This window comes from Populus trichocarpa, chromosome 13 (genome assembly GCF_000002775.5).
Source record: "Populus trichocarpa isolate Nisqually-1 chromosome 13, P.trichocarpa_v4.1, whole genome shotgun sequence".
In the NCBI taxonomy this organism is placed as follows: Eukaryota; Viridiplantae; Streptophyta; class Magnoliopsida; order Malpighiales; family Salicaceae; genus Populus; species Populus trichocarpa.
The window spans coordinates 6347215-6368813 of record NC_037297.2 but is presented as its reverse complement, the minus strand read 5'-3'; the positions used below and the strand labels follow the sequence as shown (position 1 = coordinate 6368813).

General features: G+C 34.1%; 1 protein-coding gene and 1 long non-coding RNA gene across 4 annotated transcripts; both read left to right on the top strand.

Annotated features, from left to right (window-relative positions):
* The first annotated feature begins 8940 nt into the window (after positions 1-8940).
* On the top strand, positions 8941-11873 carry LOC112323838 (uncharacterized). Of its 3 annotated transcripts, none has more exons than XR_008057052.1 (3): positions 8941-9891; positions 10202-11395; positions 11490-11873. It is a non-coding gene; the product is annotated as an uncharacterized LOC112323838 (long non-coding RNA). The 3 variants fall into 3 exon arrangements; XR_008057053.1 differs by having other exon boundaries at positions 8941-10997; positions 11308-11395; XR_002977325.2 differs by having other exon boundaries at positions 8941-11395.
* Positions 11874-15885: 4012 nt separating this feature from the next.
* On the top strand, positions 15886-18143 carry LOC7465617 (cytochrome P450 94C1). The gene has a single exon (XM_002319734.4). It carries the CDS (start codon positions 16251-16253, stop codon positions 17787-17789), a length of 1539 nt encoding a protein of 512 aa, XP_002319770.4. The 5' UTR covers positions 15886-16250; the 3' UTR covers positions 17790-18143.
* Positions 18144-21599: the final 3456 nt, after the last annotated feature.

The following is a 21599-nucleotide window of genomic DNA, read 5'->3' as shown; positions in this document are numbered from 1 at the left end:
GCTGGGTTGTCACAAACCACAAATTGTTTAATTTTTTGGCCTCTAACAATAATTTACACGAGCTACCAGTTACAAATCTTTTAAATCCCTATCTAGGAGAGAGAGATAGCTATGCCTAGAGTGCTAGCTTTTTATTTTGTGACTTATATAGTTTTTCTGTCTAACATACAACCAACATAAAAAGAGAGAGGCATAGCTTACTATTTATTGGAAATTTTGAAAACACCTATAATTTGGAAAAATCTCAACTTGCCCCTTGAACAATATCCATATATTAATTTAGAATAATTTTAAAAATTAACTCAATTAAGTCCTTACTTGATTTTTCTAGGTCTAGAAATATAATCCCTATATGAATTATATTCTAGTCCTTAATTTCTAAAATATATTTTAATCAAGTCATACTTAATCAAATCATCCCAGTTTAATTTCTCACTAATGATTCTTAATGTATGTGACATGTTAGGTCTTAATATGTTTAACTTAACCTTTTAGTGATCAGTTTCTCAGTATAATTAATATCCTTTCATCAATAATGTTTCAATTTAACATTAAAGCATGTAATATGTCTGTCATGTTAAATCATATTTGTTCTCTACATAATAGTAATTGATCGTTTGAATAATATTTGAAACTCTTTTCAAATCTCATTTAATCTTGGCTAAGGATTTCTCAGTTAATACTATTTGAGAACAGATGAAACATTTTTCCTAATTTATCTAGGATGATGAATCATCTCTTGATCACTCAAGTACCTTCATATAGTTCATGTTATACCCAATGTCTGCTTCTTTGTTATCTCAATTAAGATAATATGTAATAGGATCAAAGTATAATATTTTTTATATAAGATAATTTAGTGATCTCAAGTATAAAGATTACTTACACAACTATCACGTGAGCCTTTCTATAGATATAAGTGATCTCTCTATATAAAATTCTCATGTGGGTCACTTCATATTAGTTCTAGGTATCGTTTATATCTCAGCTTATGAGAACAATTGTTTCCTTTCATAAAGGAAAGAATATAATATGTACTAATCTTTACAACTCTAATAAATGACCAGAATTTAAGAAAGCATCAACCAAGAACATCTTAGGAACAATGCTTTGATGCAATATGAATCCTATAAATATAACAACTTTATAATTTTCTTTGCAAAATATTTTTATCTCATAAACTTTATCTTTACTCTAGATTCATAAATCAAATATTAGATTCATTAATCTAATATTATATGGATACTAAAGATAAATTAAGCTTTTATTAATAATAAATATTTATTTACATTAATATAATAATACCACGTGTAACTAACGGATTAACTATAAGACATATTAAACTAACAAAAATGATCATCCTAAGTATTTCTTACCAAAAGATTTATGTTTTTTTTTCATCTTATTGAACAAAGAAATAGACCTAAAAGAGTTAGGTTTGATCCTAGAAATAGGGATATTGTTGTCTCTGGTGAAAAGTTTAGATTCCAACTTGAAACTAGAGGAAGTATTAGGGGATAAGGGTCCATCAAACTAAGGGTCTGTTTGAGATTGTGGTAGCGGTGGCGGTTCAAAGTGCTTTTCACTTAGAAATATATCAAAATAAAGTTTTTTTATTTTTTAAAAATTATTTTTGACATCAACACATCAAAACGATCTGAAAACATATATTTTTTTCATTTTAAGAAAAAAAAATCAAAACAAACACTCGTCAAGTCTCAGAACTAAATGAGGGTGGAACCCTAACGTCAACCTATAGTAGGGGGGGAAATAGTTCTTCTTGTTGGAGAAGTTCTTCTTTTGTTATTACTAGGGAACCTTAAAGGAGAGAAAGGTTGTCTCGGGCCTTTAGGATGATACCCCTAACACTTTATGTGCAGAGGACGTGACATTTGTCAGTAGTTAGCAGCTAGGAGAGTTTCTAACTCAAATGTCTTCCCAGGATAAGCGTATCAGCTAACCAACTTTGGGCTCTGCCCAAGGTCAATTTGCAATTACAACCCTTTTTTACATGTATACATTAAGGTATTCCTTTCCTCTCCAAAGATTCATGAGGGAAGTTTCTAGATACTACTAATTGGGTCCAAGCCATCTACACCCTAATGGGTTGATAATTTTATCCGTATTTGATAAGTTTTATAGGCTCGTTAGAATCGAGCATACAGTTAATGTCTTTAGGACCTATTACCATGTATGGAGAATGCTCAAATGAGGAGAAAATATATGCTATATTGGCCTCAATCTCAACTGAGTATGACGTTAATAGAATGGACAGAGGGCATTACCAGGATATGCTACAAAATATGAAGTTTACTTATCCCTTGTTTTCCTTACCAGTCAGGACTGAAGAAGAGATAGAAAGCGACCCCATAACTATAGATGAACTCTTTGTTCTTGAGGATATTGTTCCTGAGGAAATAACGGTGAGAGTCAATACTCCTATAAAAATGAAAGTTGGGGGAAACTGTTCTTTTTTGGCTAGGGGTCAGACAAATCTGACTCTTTCTAAAGTAATTGCGGGTGCTATTGCCCGTTTCAAGAGAAAAGGAGTCTCTATCCCTGTGGAGACTGGTATGTTATCCTCATTTATGGAGGCTATTATGATGAAAATTCCTTTACCCCCCCCCCAATCTCGATTATATAGGTTGCAGATGTTGGGACCTCTACCTAGGGTATTTTCGAGGGAGCTGAATAGAGGTTTGAAGATGCTTTTGCTGCCTTTGCTATTAGTCAAGCTCTATTTACTTTCCTCGCCCTAATTAAGGAGGAGAGGGAGGTTATGGAGGCTGTCATTAGTAAGAAGTCTGGCTTGGGGGAGACTGGACTTGAGGTGGTGAGGTAGTCATAGAAAATTCTCACTATCCCTTTAGATATTTTGATGATGTCTAATGAGAGCTACAACCACTATTTATCTTTGACTGGACAAATGGCTTTCAATATAAGAATTTTTTTTATCTCACTCCTTTATTTTTATGGTTTTTTATTGTTGTTTTTAACAAACTTGTATGACGGATGTCAATTCAAAGAGGCATTGAATATCTGAAAGAAGCTAGATGAGGGATGTCATCGCCAAACACATGACAAACCAGACTGCCTTTTAAAGGCTAAGAGATGAGAAGGTTGTCATGGAGGTAAAATTGGCAGCCTTAAATGCGGCCTTTGGGAAATAGAAAGAAGATATAAAAGGTGTTGTCCTTCAACTTAGCTTTATTGAAAAACAGCTTTCTTTGGCTTACAAGGAAGCAGACACCCTAAAGTAGAGGATGATGGAGTTAAGGGCATCTAAAGATGCTCTGCGGGTTGAGCTCTAAGCTGCTAGAGATGAAGTACAAAGCTCTCATATGAGATTGGAAGCTTAGAGGAACTCTCTCTCATGTGAGATTAAAGGCTTGAAAGAACTCTCCTAAAGAGTTTTAAGAGGTTTTTGGAGGGTCTGCAACTTTATTCGAGATGGTCGGGGACAAAATCTTCCTCACCAAGTTCAACTTGTAATTCTTCAACCAGTCAAGAGGAATGCTGATGGACATCAGTACTACCTTTCATATAGTCCCAGTGCCTAATTTTATTGATGTGTTTCTTGCTAGGGCTGCAATTACCTAACGTAAGGAATACCTTGTTGAAGAGCCAAGCCTATAAATCTAAGCTTCAACCCCCAAACTCCTCTAGCCATGTAAACAACCTTGGTCATATGGGGTTTATTCTTGTAATGTTTCTCATTTTATGAATATTCTTTTATTTCATTTCTATATTAACTTGTATATTTTGTAGTAAAAATCACCTTAAAAGAATCTTTAAAAGTTTGTATAAGTCCAACACTCATACTTGAAAAAATATTTAGGAGGAGATGCTCTAGATATATTATGTTGGTCTAACACCTATACTTGGAAAAAATCTTGAAAGTATTTCTATTCAAGTTTGGGCAATATTTGAACTTTCTAACCTTATTAGGATTTGCCCTTGCCTAGAAATGAAAAGAAATCTAGGTTGCATGTATATCTTTACTTGTTTGAATAAATTTTGAATGGATCATTAAGATGCCCCTAGGATCACATGGTGATTGGTGCTATTGCAATGTAGAGATGAATTCAAATCTTTTAGGGAGTTATGAGGTTGTCATCTTATAGAGATTGCGTCAATCTCATCCTTAAAAAGTGTGAAATCACACTAAGAAGACAATGTCAATCACTTCTAATATAAATTTTACAATCGCACTAGGGTGACAAAGTTGATTCCTTCCAAGGTAAACTGTGCAATCGCACTAGGAAGATTAAATCCATCCTATCCTTGGAAGGTTGTGAGGTTGTGGCCCTTAGATATTATCTAGAGAAAATAGAAATATTGTTATTTTGAACAAGTTGATTCACATATAAGAAACTTACACTTTTAGCCAATAACTATGGTATATTTTTATTTTCCTTTGAGGTATAATCAAATCGATGACTTGGATATCCAATTTATGTTGAGATCCTAGTCCTAATTTTAAGTGAGGAGAAATCGAAGTTTCTCCACTAGGTGTCTTCTAAGTAGACGACTCCTTTTTCATTGGACAGTTGCCAGAGGGACTTCACATGTTTTTTGATTTGTACCACCACTCCATTTGAACTCGTTGAAGGCTTTCAAGCTCTCGAGGTTTCTATAATGTTCATGAAGTCGATAAAAAGTATAGCCCAAATTTGCCTATCTCACCATGTCCTCGAACAAATAAGAGAAATCATTTTGACTTAGAGCAACAAACATGCTGCATAGCCTTATGAATTTCTTACAAAAAGGTGCACATCTAGCATTCACAGTAGATTATGGTTTCCAAACTAATTTGGAACATTCTTAATTAATTATAAAAGTAGTCTTTCTTGTTAAAAGAAACTTTATAGATACCATGAACGAGATCATAAAAATGCGCACCATCCTCCTGGTTAAGTAATGTTATAGCTTTGCAGAGCTTTTATTGGTTGATATACTGGTGCTAAAACACGATACAATTTTAACAGTGAGGTCATTGACAACCATGTTAGAGGCTAGTTCTAGGTTATTTTACTAGCTCGTTGGGCTTGACTATTCATTTGAATGGCTAGCACTACCTTAATGAGAAGTCAAACATGATTGAAGGGTTGATAATGTTCTAATAAAATAGTCATGTCATGATTGTCTATCATTGATAGTGATTAAGAATGTCAAAAACCACCACTAGAAGGACAATTGATGACTCTTTTATCAGGTTTCAATAGACGGTTATATGTTGGATAATCAATTAATCCTTGATTCTAGCAATCTGGTCCATTCTTCTTAGCCAAGATGGCTGGTATCCTATACTTGGTGCCTAATAAGCCAAGATGGTAGGTGATGTTATAACCTAATTTTGGTCCATTTGCTTTTAATTTAATTTTACAGGGATTAAAATTTAAAATTAAAAGATCAGGGATTTATTTCGATGAAAAATGTGATTTGTTAACTTGTGGGAAAATTGGAACTACAATGCATTTTTGTCATTTTCTCTTTATCATCATCAAGATAATGATGGTTATCATTTTTTTCAAATTTGATTCTTAATCAAATTTCAATTTTTTTAAAATGAATTTATTTGAGACTTTGTTTCTCATATGCTATAGAACTTTTATATTATAAATACAAATCCTGATACATAAAAAATAATAATAAGAGGAGACATTACCAGAAAACATAATAGAGCACACGAAACAATATAAAAAACCTAAACCTATTTTTTAGCTAGTGTGCCAGCTCCCCTCCGCAAGCTACAGCCCCCTATCATTGGGAAAGAGCTAAAAAAGACTAGAGCCCATCTTTTTTCTCTCCCAGTCACTGGCCACCAGCAAAGGAAACTAGCACTACTAAAAAAGGGGACTATTAGCATCTGATTTTAGCAACGGATAATTCCGTTGCTAAATTCAGTAACGGATTTGCAACGGATTGTATATTTATTAATTTTTTAATATTAGCAACAGACTTTAGCAACGGAAAATCCGTTGCTAAAAACAACATTAAACTTGCAACGGATTATCCGTTGCTGATTGAAAAAATAAATATTTAAATCTTAATCTAAAACTAAAATTACACAGACCGTTGATGAAGTATTTAGCTATGACAATCTCAACCGTTAATTAGCAATCCTGAACTTACACTCTCTCCCCTTCAGAAACGTAAACAGAGCAAATAAACAAACAACCCAGAAAATGCTAATTAACTTGCAGTGAATCTCTTCATCCCCTTCGTCCCCTGATCATAGCATCCATGACAAGTAGAAAAACAATTAACTTAGCACTCTCTCTTCATCGATCTGATTTTCCTTTGTCCCTAACATTTCTCTTCATCTTCTTCTCATTCGTCTCCAACATCTCTAACAGATTCAATCTTTCTTCGTAAACCATCAGAAACACAAACCCATGGAAACATCCCACTATACCCATCATTATCACCATCGAACATCTTGATTTACCCCCACTCTTTGTATTTGGGTTGGGTTTTGCATTATTTTCTTCAATAATTTAGGTAATTAATTTTAGGAATTAGTTGTTTCTCTGTTGCAATTAAACTTACACTTAAAAGTTTTTACCTAACTTTTCCAATCTCAGGTGTTCTTCTGCCGTGTAGATTGCATCTTGCTCGCCCAGAACTCAAGAACACAGGTAACAAAAAAAATTTTATCGCTAATTTGAATAATGGTTTTAGGCTATTCATTCGATAAAATAAGGGTTTATGAACTGAGAATTGTAGTCAGTGCAAATTTATTTATGAACACAAGTTAATCAATAGGTTTCTTGAATCTTTAACAGACTGAGGAAACTTAAACATTTCAAATATTAATGCAAGTTTAACTAAATTTTTATAATATGAATATTATTTTTATTCCATTTTTTATTAGTGATATAATTATTTTTAATATTAATTTATGTTGGTTTATATATTCTACAACTTTTAAAATATTCATAAATAATTAATTAAACAAATTAAAAGTTATTTTAATAAATAAAAAAAATTAATTTAATAAAATTAATATACTCAGCAACGGAGAACTCAGCAACGGATTCTCCGTTGCTGATTGTGAATAATTCATCAATCAGCAACGGACAATCCGTTGCTGATTCACAAAATTAGCAACGGATTTATCCGTTGCTGATTTGGCAGCAACGGAAAATCCGTTGCTAATATATGCAACGGATTATCCGTTGCTGATTGTAAGCAACGGAATTTCCGTTGCTGCCAAATCAGCAACGGATAAATCCGTTGCTAAAAAATCAGCAACGACAAATCTACATCCGAGATTTGCCGTTGCTGATTTCGTTGCTAAATTATTTTAGCAACGGATTTAAGTATTAATTGCAACGGAGAAGTTAGTTGCTAATTCCTATATTTTTTAGTAGTGTAGTGACCAAGCCTCCCTCAGCCGACTACCAACAACAACAGAGAAGTAGCACTCGAAGACCCAACGGTTCCAATCGCATGTAGCTTCAAAACAGAGAAGAGTTTTCCTCAGAACTCAGCTGCAGCAGTAACCTCTTCTCTTCGGTCCAGCACTAATTAGAGTAACACCAATATCGCAGTGCAGCAATAGTAGTAGCCAGATCCTTCCTCTCAGAGCAGCAATAGTAGTGGCAGCACGGAAGTCGGACACTCTCTTGGCCTCCATTGAAGCAACGTCTGGAAGTTCTTCCTCGAGCGAGCAACCCTGTCTCCACCGTGAATAGCAAGTTGGATTCTCAACCCGTGACCAACAGCTCCATTCCCCTTCCATAACGGCGAGGAGCAACATAAACCAGAAAGGAAAAGGGGAGAGAATATAGAAAAAAAAGGAGATCAGGGAGAAAGGAGAAAAAACAGAAGAACGAAGGAAAGGTTGAGATGTTTGCCCAACCACCGGTCTCCAGCGTCATCCGGTCGTCTCCCTCGACTTTGCTTCCAGCAGCAGCACGCCCAGGTAAGCTTCCTTCCCTGCTTGCTAAAATAATTAACATGTTATTGTTGCATGCATGCGTGCAACAGTGGTTAGCCGGGTCACTGCTTGGGCCAATGACCAGGCTGGGCTGCTGGATCTAGCCTAACCCGCACGGCTAGGCTTGCGGTTAAGCAAGACCCAGCCCCTAAAAAAAAAATAGTTTTTTTTTTTAATTCAAATTTTATGGGTTTATTCATTGACAAGAATACTATACTTTTTTGGGTTACATAATATTTACCAATGTCAGAGTTGGAAATATTTGTAGTCAAATATTCACTGATGCCAGAGTCAGGAATATCCTAGGCAGACCATGAAAAACATAATACTACAAACTCTTAGCAATTTAAGACAAAACTAGCAATGCAGTCTGCATCAGGTAGGACGCTAAAGGGGTGATAATATCTTCATTTTCGCGTAACCAGTCCCGTATCATAGAATCTCTGTTAACCAGTTAGGGTTCCTAGTGACCATAATACTAAGTGGCGACTCCTTAAGCTAGACATTTTCCCCCAAAAAACAAGATGTTAGATATTTGTTCATTTTCAAACAAGAAGCTTTTAATCTATCGCCGTGATATTTGAGTGTAATAAGTGACTTGTGCTTGCAAAAATCTTTTTTGATAGCTTCGAGGACTCTCCAATATTTAAATAAATATCATTTTAGAGAAAAAATACAATAATATTTTAAAAATAGAAACTTTAAAAATATATATGCTAAAAAAATATTACAAATGAAGAGATTATTACCATATAACTGACATTGAACTAGTATAAAATATAGTGTAACAATCTCAGGTGCAACTATATAGCACATATTCATAACAATTAGAAGAGGTAAATCAGTTGCTCATGGAACAATTAGTGTAACTAATATGGGTAGCTTTGGTTGGAGGCAAATTAGTCGTCAAAGATTAGTTTCCCCTAAAAGACTGGGGATTATGGAGCAATCTATAACTGCTTGATTTTAGCTAAACAACCAAGCACATATTTTTTTTTTTTTGAAGGTGGTAATATTTAAAGAAGATATTATTAGTTTTATTTTTCATTTTTGTCTCCATCATATTGATGTCGACATGTGATAGATTAAGCTTCCGATAGAAAGATATGTTTTCAACAGCACTAGTTTCCTGAATATGATTTTGTATGGATGAGTGATCACTACCATCTCCTGTGATCGATGGTGGAAGCTCTATTTATGGTCAAATTAAGCTCTCATGTTAAGCGTTTAATAATAAGAATTGATTGGGAACAACTTCTTGAATATAGGTACCAATATGGCCTTAAGCCAGTTGATACGTCTCAGGTCGGTATCAGTATTAGAAGGTGGAAGCTCATGAGGAACTAGTTTAACATGCGTATTTCCAATTGAGTTAGTTGATCTACTGTAAGGAAGGGTTGTTGATCCCGAATAACCCACCTGAGTATGAGCATCAGAAACCATAAAGTTGTCTTTTTTCCATAGTATTGTTCTTAGTAGCGCGCGTCCCTTCTTTGGTTAGTTGTCTTATAGGGATTCTTACTAGACACTATTTGAGTCCCAATTTATATGTTAGACTCGGTAGCCATCAACGACATTTAATGCATCTAGTACTGTTCAGCGTTGGGAGAGCTGTCGACGCCTGTTTAGTTGGGTTCTAACTAATCTGGTCATTTTTGGACGGTGCTGGGAAAGAAATATGACTAGATAAATGCTTTTCTTCAATTTCATCTGGTCTGGTGTTTGTTTGGTTCCTTTTCTAATGATTGAGTCGTATGTTAAGATGCCACGCTGTTGTGTGGGGATAGGGTTCTCATCTAATCCAATAGAAATGCCTTTGTGAGACACCCATGATGTTCTGCTCTCTTTTATCTTTAGTTATTGTGTCGACTGTTCTTCTTTATGGAATCAACTGAGTTCATGCTTCATTTCTTTGAAAAAAAAGCTTCTGAACAGCCCCTTCTCAGGTTTGGTTTGGATGTGGGTTTTCACTTATCCTGTTAGATTTTCATGTAAACAGGTGCTGGATTTTAAATTCTCTTAAAGCTTTCTTTATGAATTTGAACATATTTCCTTCTGTATTATCTGGATTGCATTTTTTTTTCTTTTGAAAGGACTGTTGAGCTAGCCTTTCGATCATCTACTGTCTAGATTGATTTCTGGTTTCATCCTTTTTCGTTTCCTTTCAAATAGGTGCTTGATTCTATTGTTTGCTTCTGTATTGCAATATGAGTTTAGAATTAAGGGCTTACTGTTTTTTTGTTTTCTCTTCTTTAGTTGAGGTCTATGGTTGTGGGTTCTTACTCCTGCACTTTGCTTGCGCGGGAAAGCCTTCTCAGACTTTGGTTCATGGCAGGTACCATTTGACTCTCTATCTGATTCCAGTGAACTTCATTGCATTGTCCAAATGTTTTTTCTTATCATTTTTGTTGCAGCAATTTACATTTAGTTCTTTTGTTTTTCTGTGGGTTGGTATACGCTTGATTCTGCTTGCCTTTTTTTGTTTGTTATGATATCTGGTTGATGTTTTCAATTCATTGTTGTGTTGTACTGGCCTTTCATGCTTGTTTAGGATATTGAAGTGTCTTGGTCACTCCTCTTTGTTGCTCTTGAATATATGATATATCTTTGCTTCTGCGTATCTGTTTTTGTGTTTTCTCTTCATGTTATGAATCTTTCAGACTCCTTTGGCTCTTTTTAAGGACTTGCAATCTTCATGGACATAAAGGAAAGAAAGAGAAGCTTCTTAATCACATTTTTTATAGTATAGATAGTTTCTTGGAATTGTTTTGTCATTGGTTAGCTTTCTTGCTTTGCTTGCCTCTTGATTTCCTGTTATGTGATTGCTGTGCGGGCAGGTGGTGTCTTTGCTTTTTACGTATGAGTTTCTTTGTGACTCTCTGGTATTTGTCCTTTGTCTCTCTATGTTGCTTCCCTTTTTATTTCTATTTTTCCTCACATGCTTTTCTGCTTATGAGTATTCAAAGGCTTAAACTGGCTCATGTTTTAACATGGTTTGGCCTGAAGGATTCTGTTGAATGTGTTTGCTGTTGTTGCAAACAACCTTTTCCAGGTTTGTCTTTGGTCACCTGTTTTTTTATTGCCATGTTGGTTATTGGTTTTTTTCCTCTGGAAATATAAATTATGTTTGCCTTTTTCTGCTTTTCATCGGTTACTATTGCTCTTTGCCTTTTCTACTCTCCATCAGTTTTCCATTTTAGCTTTGTTGCTTCAATCGCAATTTGTTTAGTGGTTCTCACCTTTATTGGTGTTCACTTGCACTAACTTCTTGGTTTACTTGAATAAATAAATCTTTTCCTCATTGCTTTACTTGCAGAGCTATTTTCCCTGCCTTTTTTACTTACTTTTTACTCTTTGTCCAGATTTTCTTGCAGACTGCTCGCTTTTCAGCGCACCCCCCCCCCCCCCCCCCCCCCCCCCCATTTGTAGCATCAAAGATTCAATTTAAAGGTTCTTTCTTCTTCTTCTTCTTCTTCTTCTTCTTTTTTATATATTTTCGTCTAATGCACCCTGCAGTGTATCTTTATACTTCTGTTTGAAACAGATTGAGAAGTGCAACCTCAAAAAACTTCATCAACTATGTTAATGAGACATGAGCATTAGGGTGCAAGGATTTTAATCATGACATTATAAGCTCATAAGTTATGGTTATGCAGTGATAGCGTTTGCCACCCTGTGATGTGCAGTTTACTTTTGTGTAAACACATGAAAGAAATAGAGCAGCTCTATTTTTTCCTTCAGAACCAGTTTCCTGTGATGGTTATTTATCTAAGCTGGAAGTATGGAAACAAGTAGTGTAATTTCTTGCCTTATGTCTTTTGGTGCCCTTCATTTCATAGCAAGGTGTCGGAGAGAACTGTACATGTGTTATCGAACTCAATTTTTTAGCTTTGTCATATGGGGATTAGATAGATTTGCACTTTTTCTGATATTTTGATTCTTTGCACTCTTGAATCTTTGGCATGCAAGGTTCTTAAGATTGTTTGTTCCAACCTAAGTCAGCCTCATGCCCTGCTCCAACAATTCTGAACTTCTCATTTTCCCATATGTTTAGAAGTATTTGCTTAATGGGGCCAAGTTTTTTGGTTTGGCTGACAAGAAAAATATGTCATTAACTCCCAACCCAGTTTAGAACGACCCAAATTTACGTGGTTTTTTCTATATCAGATTGATAGAGAGGTTGAGCTACTTTTTTCAGGCATTTTTTTTGTCTGAATTATTTAATTTCTTTTTAGCTTGGTATCAATATGTATATATAAATAAAAAGTTAATTTTTGTTTCTCATATCCTTGTGCTCTAAAAGACACAAGAAAAGGAGGCAAGAAACGTTTATCTTCTTAAGATGTCCTTGGCCATGATCTGAAACTCTTTATGCCTACCTCTACCTGCACCATACTGCTCAATGTCAAAGGCTACAACACCTCATGCCTGGATAAATAGAGAGTCTGTCTCTCCTCTCTAAGTAAATTGGTGGGCTTTGCCGCCTCTTGTCTTATCAATGATGTGCAGCATAGTTATCAAACTAAACAGGTTTCCTGGTCAAGAAATTAGATTTAGAATTTCATGAATTAACTCGGAAAAATTAAAAAATATATATTTAAAATTTTAATATTTTATATGAAAAAAATTAAAAAAAAACAATTCATGTAAATATATGTTCTATATGTTGTAAATAATAAAATTTAAAAGAATATTTTAAAAAGTTTTTTATTCCACATTGCAAAGATACAATATTATCTTTTAAGTTAAAGTATTTAAATCGAAATTTTTTTTATTTCATATTGAAAAAATATAACTTTTTTCTTGTGAACATAGAGTATATATATGAAAGGACTTTAAATTCCATATTAAAAGAATAACTTCTTTCTTGTGAACATAGAGTATATATATTAAAGGGTTTCAAGAGCGTGTTTGGCAGTGTGGTTGCGGGTGCTTTTCAAATAGTTTTTCGTGCCGAAATACATGCCAATGATGTTTTTTCATTTTTTAAAAATTATTTTTGACATCAGCACATCAAAACGATCCAAAAAGTACAAACCGCACTCAATTTTAGCAAAAAAAAAAAAATTTCAAAATTTGATGAAACGCAGTTACAAACGCAATGTCAAACGGTGCCCAAATCCCGTATTGAAAAGATATTATGTTATTTTTTTAATTTGAAGTATTTAAACTAAAAAGTTTTTTATCCAACATTAAAAAAACAAAAAACTTAACTGTTTTCTTGTGAACATAGAGTATATATACTAAAGGGTTTTAAATCCCACATTGAAAAAATAAAATATTTTTCTACTACTTATATAGTAAACTTTAAAAAGTTTAATAAACAACTAAAAAAATATAAAAAAAGAAAGGTATTGGAAAAAAACAACATTTGAAAAAAAAACATCGGGTCTCGTCCGGGTTCATCCAGGTCGCTCAGGTCATGGGGCGACCCGCCGGGTTGACCGGGTTTTGCTGAGTTGTTGCACTGGCCGGTCTTTTTTCTTACCCGGACCGGTTCAGCCACCGAGTCGACTTGCCGGGCCGGTCCGAGTTTAATAACAGTGATGTGTAGAGCTCTCTTCTTTCCGTTTTTGTTTTTGTTTTTCTTTTACAATATACAAATTGCTTATTATGAGCTTAGTTTGTTGATAAGCGTAGATTCATAAATCTGTATTAATAAAGATGAAAATCTGAAATACATTGGATCTACGTCGAGATTGTCTCTTAAAGATGAACTATGACCATTAGTCGCCAAAATATAATGAGTTGGCCAAGACCCGAGAATAGATTTCTTGGTGTGATCAATCATCTAAAAACTAAAAGACTGATCTTCGTATTTATTATAAAATTATATTTTATAATATCATCTTTAGCTTACTTTCTTTCTGTGAAATATGCCTTTGAATCATGAAACCGAAGGATTGTTCACACGATATGATATTTAATGGTAATTACTGATATTATTATTTTCCTTATACAATTTACAATGGCTCATGAAGATTACTGTAGTTTTTTTTTTCTTTTTAATGTTAATATCATAATATGCTCATTAGCTTTTAATTTTTATTTTTTTAAATAACAATTTGTTTTTCAATTTCATCATTTAATATTTGATTGGTTAAGAATTAATTTTTATAATTTTTTTCGGTTTACTTTTCATGGGACTATTCTAGTCTCACAACTCTAGTCATAGGTTCATTTGAGTTTATTTCAGTTAGTTTTTTTTTTGTTTTTTTTTATTAACTTTTTTTTTCAATTTCATCATTTTATATTGAGTTGTTTGTTAATTAAACTTCAAGAAAGGGTATGAAAATCACAGCCTTCAAAGACAAGTCTCGTATTTTGCTAATTTTGACATTCGATCATTCTGACTTGAATATCTTAAGTTAGAGAGATCCATTTGATGCAAACTTAATTTTTTTGGATTCCTGACTTAAAGACCTATCAACCTACGAAATATTAGCAGAAAAAAAGCTCATATGAGAGATATGATTTTTCTAAGACAGCCCATAAATTTTGCCAGCAGACAGGTTTTGTGAAGAAACAAATTCAACTTACTTAAATATAGATTGTCTACTTTGAAAATTACTATTTTTATTTTTTAGAAGGATACAAACGGATTAGAGGGATGCATGGATTAGGGTTTTCTATCACATAAAAAGAAAGAGAGAAAAAAAGAAAGAAAGAGAGGAGGCGGCAAAAAAGAAGAAGAAAACTCCATCATTTTCTCCTATACCCAAAATTAATGATATTCTCATATATTCTGTTCATTATTTTTTCGATAAACATGCAAGGTTAAGTTATTTTTCTTGGTTGAAAGGATACAGAAACCTTCAGATTTCAAAAACTATGAGATATATTCTATCTTTTCCTTTTAGTTTATATGATGAATATGAATGTTTTTCTATGCTTATTTTCTATGATTGTTTAGTTTAATTGTTAGAGCAGACTCTAAATTATTATTCTAAATCAATCTACTACTAAGTTTGCTATCAAAACCAGAGTTGTGATATTTAAACTTGTGAAGTGACTAGATTTAATAATTATGACGGATTTATGTTATTAATCTTAGAGAAAATATTCAATTAAATCAAACATAGACTGCAAACAATTATATTGTCTAGATTTACCAACCTATCTAGTTCTTAAGGCTGCCATTAAATTAAATTACCAGTGCGAACACTGTAGTTGTTTAATGGTTAGAGTTCTTACGCTGCAGATCGGTTAACTGACTAATATTAAGAAAATATAGATATTCAGAATATAAATTGACGTATCATTTGAATAATCAGTTTTGATTTCTGTAGGTAGATATTTACTTGAGACCAAGGTTTTTCTCTTAATAAGTTTTGGATTTATTTAATTTAGATTGATTATTTTATTGTGTTTACTTTAGCATAACTTAAATAACCTTAAAACCTCCGACTTTGAATTATTTAATATAAGGATCCGAACTAGATCTTCTTCGTGAAATCGACTCCTTACTTACTCTATATTAATTTATTTATTTAAATTAAAATAATTAATTTATATGACTATGCGATCATGACATCTCAACGTTTATCAACCAGATCTCCATTGACATCCCTGAAGCTTGCAGATGCAGGATTGTTTGATTACAATATTGGGTTCGGAATTTTTCATGTTTGGTACGGATAAGAATAAAAACACGTGGGTCAATTTTTGCAAGTTAGTGATTAGCGATCAGGTGACGTGGGAGATGACTCTAGTGGACTTGCATGCTTTGTTATTTAGCGCACGAGATCTTCATGTTATTCTGTCTTCGCTTTTCTGTTTTCTTTTTATTTATTTAATATAATAGTTATTTCTTTTAATAATTAAGCAGGGTGAGCCTTGCTAGGGTAGGGTGTCTTGGGATTTCTCGAAGAAAAATCAAGATCAAGTTTTTTGCCAGTTCATAACTGCAAGTCTGCAACCATTTCTACATATAAGTTTTTTCAAAAATAACTTGGGAATAATCATGATGTAGAATCACTCTCCTTTGATGAAGTGTTTTTCTTTTTAGTATTCACACATTTTCAATGGAAAAAATGAAGACCACACAAAAAAAGAAATATTAAAAAATTGTTTTATAAAACTTATTCCAAATGAAAATACAGAGGAAAATGCTCTAGAAAACTGTTTCTACCAATATTGATTAAAAAGAAAAAAAAAACACTTCAATTTCAGGCTTGTCTTTCTCATTGGTCTCTTCCCATTCGGTTTGATTCTACTCTCTCCCTATCCCTCTTCTTCTTCTTCTTCCTCTTCTTCTTCTCCTCCCTCACCTTCTTTACCGCTTTTGTTTGATCATTATCCATCCATGGAGCTTGAATCTTCCTGGCTCTTGCACGCTCTTTATGCCTTTTGTTTTATCCTTGTCTTCATCATCATCGTTTCTCCTCGTTTTGCTCTCTTTCTCTACTTGCTGCTACTAAAGCTGTGGTGCAACTGTGAGATATGTGATGCTTATCTAAACTTGAGCTGGGCCAAAAGTTTTGATAATCTTTGTGATTGGTATGCTCATCTCTTGAAACATTCTCCGACAAAAACTATTCCCATACATGTTCTTGGCAACATCATTACAGCCAATCCAGAAAACATTAAGTATATGCTTAAAACGAGATTTGATAATTACCCCAAAGGGAAGCCTTTCTCTTTGATACTGGGCGACTTTTTGGGTCGAGGCATATTCAACGTTGATGGTGACATGTGGAGGTTCCAGAAGAACATGGCAAGTCTAGAGCTCGACAGGCTCTCAATAAGATCAAATGCTTTTGAGATCGTTCGATGTGAGATTGAGAAACGCCTTCTTCCTCTACTAGTCTCCTTCTCGGGCAAAGAAGATGGGATTTTGGACTTGCAAGATGTTTTCCGAAGATTTTCATTCGATAGCATATGCCAATTTTCATTTGGGCTAGACCCCAAGTGCTTGCAGCTGTCTTTACCCATGTCAGAATTCGCTGTTGCTTTTGACCTAGCTTCCAAATTTTCGGCCGAGAGAGCCATGGCTGTGTCTCCCCTTGTGTGGAAGATCAAGCGGAAGTTGAATATCGGTTCTGAGAAGAAAATGAAAGAGGCTATCAAGATCATCGACATTTTAGCACAAGAGGTAATGAGGCAAAAGCGTGTAAAGGGGTTTTCAACTCATAAAGATCTTCTGTCTCGGTTTATGCGTACTGTAGATGATGATACATACTTGAGAGATATTGTCATAAGTTTCCTCTTAGCAGGCCGTGACACTGTTGCTTCAGCTTTAACCAGCTTCTTCTGGTTACTGGCGAAGCACCCAGAGATCGGTTCAGCAATCCAGGTGGAGGCAGATAGAGTTCTAGGTCCGAATCAGGAGCCCAAAAGTTTTGAGGAAATTCAACAGCTTCACTATTTGCAAGCAGCAGTGCACGAGAGTATGAGACTTTACCCTCCTATCCAATTTGATTCAAAGTTTTGTCAGCAAGATGATGTCTTGCCCGATGGGACTTTTGTGAAGAGAGGAACTCGGGTTACATATCATCCCTACGCAATGGGAAGGATGGAAGAGATATGGGGTCCGGATTGCCTAGAATTCAAGCCAGAGAGGTGGTTAAGAGATGGCGTCTTCTTCTCTGAAAACCCTTACAAGTATCCAATATTCCAAGGTGGATTTAGGGTGTGTTTGGGCAAGGACATGGCCTTGATGGAGATCAAGAGTGTCTGCCTCTCACTGCTCCAACGTTTCCACTTCAAATTAGTGTTTCCATGCCACAGTACCCCACGATTCTCTCCCGGCCTCACCTCTACTTTTAGAGATGGGCTCCTGGTTCTGGTACGAGAAAAGGTAACTCAACTCTCCCATCGCAATTATATGGTGCACGTTGATTAGCAACTATCCAAGGACGCTATTCGCCAATGGGGGTGAAGGCGTGTATTTCATGCGGATGTGACGTGGTATAATGGCCTACATGTGCTCGAGCACCATAACCAGAATGACTGGTTACTGTCGGCAGAAATAAGAATTTATCTCGTTCCAATCAATGGTCAAGCTTGTTTTATTTCCACTGAAGATGTGTAAATAATGTAGTGTTGTAAGAAGACGTATACATACATACCTGCAGTAGCTTGATCTGCTTATATTTAGGGCACACAAGAAGCTTAAACCTTCCAATATTAATTACCTGTAAGATTAAGTATGGAAGCATGTAATGTTGATTTCTGGTATCCATTATCACTTGGCTAATTATATTGTATTTCTTAAACTCCTGTGTTAGTGATTCAACGCCTTCGTTTGGGATTAATTCAAGCTAGGGCTCCAGATTCCCCGCCACATAGAGCATGTAAGCAGCTGCTTTTCCCTTTAATATCCTACGTGTAGCGTTCTGTGACCTCTCCTTGTTGGCGTTGGTCTTTATGCGCGCCAAGGCCATCATGTGAGGGGTTGGAGGCTGGTGAAGAGAAGATGGAAAAAATATTTATGATGTTTTGCGTACTTAAACCCTCCTTTAATCACTGTTAATTACTTGGTTTAGTTAACTTTAATTTGTTTGCACGATGGAAACCCTATCGAGTGAGTTTACATCTTGAAGCCATATATAATCATCGAGCAAGGAAGTCTTTTTAATTTTGATCTGGGAATTAATCCACTGCTATATTCTCAATCAAGAGGTTTTTTTTTTTGCGTTCTAAGGATATTTTTTAATAAATTTGAATTTTTTATTAAACTTTTGATATTTTTAAATAATTTTGATATATAAATATTAAAAATAAAAATAATACTTATTATTTCATTTTGTATACAACTTCCAAATTAAGTTAAAAGTACTTCTGGCCCCTCTATTTTTAACTTAAATAATATAATAAAATTGAAAATTTATCTCAGCCAGTTAATTTAATAGTCTTCTTCGTTAAATAAGTCGTTATCATCAACTTTCCTTTTTTATTTTTGTCAATGTCATCACGCACTCTCACCATGCCCCGCCAGTGGTGACAAATTATATATAATTGGCTTTAAAAGGGGCTTTTTGATAAATTTTAAAACATATGGTGTGTTTCTTCAATAATTTTTAAAATCAATTTTAATTTTTTTTTATTCTTATTTGGGTATCCTCACAACTTATTAAAGAGTGAGACTAGTCCTGTTCAGGGTTTGTAGTTGCCTCTCCCAATAAGTACGTTTCATGGGGATCGAATTTGTGTTCTCACCCTTGAAGAGATATAGCAGTACCTTAACCGGTAGACCAACACTTCATTGGTAATTTTAATTACCTTTAACCCTTCAAAATTCTCAATTAAAATTTTCATATATTTTCAAGGCTTTTCATCCATATATATTTCTATCAAAATATAAGAGCTAAATGCATAACTAATAAAGGTATTATTATATATACCATACATTTATTTTATCTTGTGACAATAATTCTCTTAAAGAAATTATGAAGCATTGATCTTGTCATGAAGAACATTTAATTGTGAAGAACATATCGTAGATTGATCAAGTGACTGAGTTAGAAAAGAAGCAACCGAGTTTCAAACAAGTAGAGCTACTTATTTATTATTGTTTTCAAGGATTTTAATATTGTTGTTGATGTTAGTGTTGTTATGTTCATCATTATTATTATTATGAAAATAATATTTTATTAGGATTTTTATTTCTAGGATAGTACTAGCTAGGGTTTCTTGGTATCTACTTAAATTGATTATAAACACCATATATATCGGAATAAAACCTGTTTCTTTTGCTTATTTAAACCCTCTCCCATAACTTTTATTTCAAATTCTTCAACCTTCTCTCTATAGAGATTTACCCTCTTTTATAAGATTTTTTTTATTGCTCGATTTTAGGCTTTAAATATGATTAATATATAATGTTTGATTCACGACGAAGAAGAACTTTAATGTAATGATACCAAAGAAGTATATATAGACACCATATTATTGATCAAAGTGTAATGCCTGCAATCACACTATTTTTAACACCATTATAATATTATTAAAAAATAATATAAATCATGAAAATTTATTTAAAAACTTAATTATTTTGAGATAAAATAATTTTTTAACATGATATTTTAACTTTAATGACTAAATGATCATGAATTGAAATCTCATCATAATTAATAAAAATTAAATATAAAATAATATAAGTTTATACAAGTTTACTTGTAAGAATATATTAAAAAATAATATAAATTATATCTTGTAATCTCAACAGCATCTTAATTGTGGATAATCGATGGCCCATTACCGTGGTTGTGTTTACAATAACTTAGTCCAATTCATCTTGAACTACTCGTTCAGATTCTGCATCAAGAGCACTAGTTGCTTCATTTAGCAGTAATATCTTTGGGCCTTTCCTCGTGCTATCGCTACTCGTTGCTTCAGTCCACCTGACAATTGGATGTCTCGGGATTTATGACTGGATCATTCCCCCGCACTTCCCACAAACAATCACTTCCATAAGCATTTATGAACTAATTAATGTCTTTACAAATGCAACTAAATCAAATATAAGCTTTAGAAATGCTGACAAGAACTTATTATAGTCTGCTGCTAATATTTCTGCCTCCGTAGCATTTCCTTCCTTTCCAGATGAAACAATGTTGGCTTGGATGGTGTCATTAAATAGCAAAGGTTCCTGGCTTCTGGATCTTGATTCCATCTTGTGTTATAACCTGAATTAGAATCATAAAATACTTGTCAAGCATATATAAATAGATCCCTGAAAATCTAGACATCAGGTTTTGTGGGATACTTGAAACTGACATGTTGAAACTCAATTTCTTCTTTAAAATTTTATATTGTTCATCACTAGAGTCTATTTTGTGAGTTTCAGTCCAGAATTGCAAATACAGATCCTTTGCTTTCATGAGATCAGGACCAAGGGAATACTTGTTTGAGACATCCTAAATGATGTCATAGTGAGATCTTAAAATACCTGCGAAACAACAAGGAGGAGATAATTTATAATTCGGAACTTAAGGAATCATTTTACTTCTCGTGTGCTGATCAGTTAGGCGAATGTTTAAACAGAAACTTTAAAAGACTTACAAGGCAGGGAAGAGACTTACGCGAAATACCTCAGAAAAAGCTGTGTCGCCAGAACTGACGACAAGACAGGATCCGGTGTAGAAACCGGTAGCACAGGAAGATAAGTGCAAGAAAAAAGATAGTCGAAATCCCATCCCACTTACCAGCCATTGCCTTTTTTCCTGTCTGCGTGGGGCCTTCACGAGACTAGTGGTAAAGTTCCGTCACTTTCTCTTCTGTACAGAAAGATGCGACTGTTCTAATAAATTTCGTACTGCATCACTGGCTATAAAAATGGCAAGGTTGGAAAACTCCTTGCAAACCCCGAGGCATATGTAAACTGATTAATCCCTTACATGACAGAAGAATGGAAGAAATGTGCATGCTAGGTAACTTTGTTCAACCAGCCATTCCTCGCTTTGATGGTGATCATGATTATTAGAGCATGTCAATGGAGAATTCTTTAAGGTTTAAAAAGCATTGGCAAATCATTTCTTGAACCACAATCAGAATCAATAATAACAGATATGCAAAAAAACAGAGATATAGGGCAACAATTGAAGATTTTTAAGGAAAATAATTATCTTTTCCAATCAATGGAAGGATCAATTTTGGGAAACCTTCAAAGATATTTGGGATTCGATTAAAACAAAAAGTACCAAGTAACAAC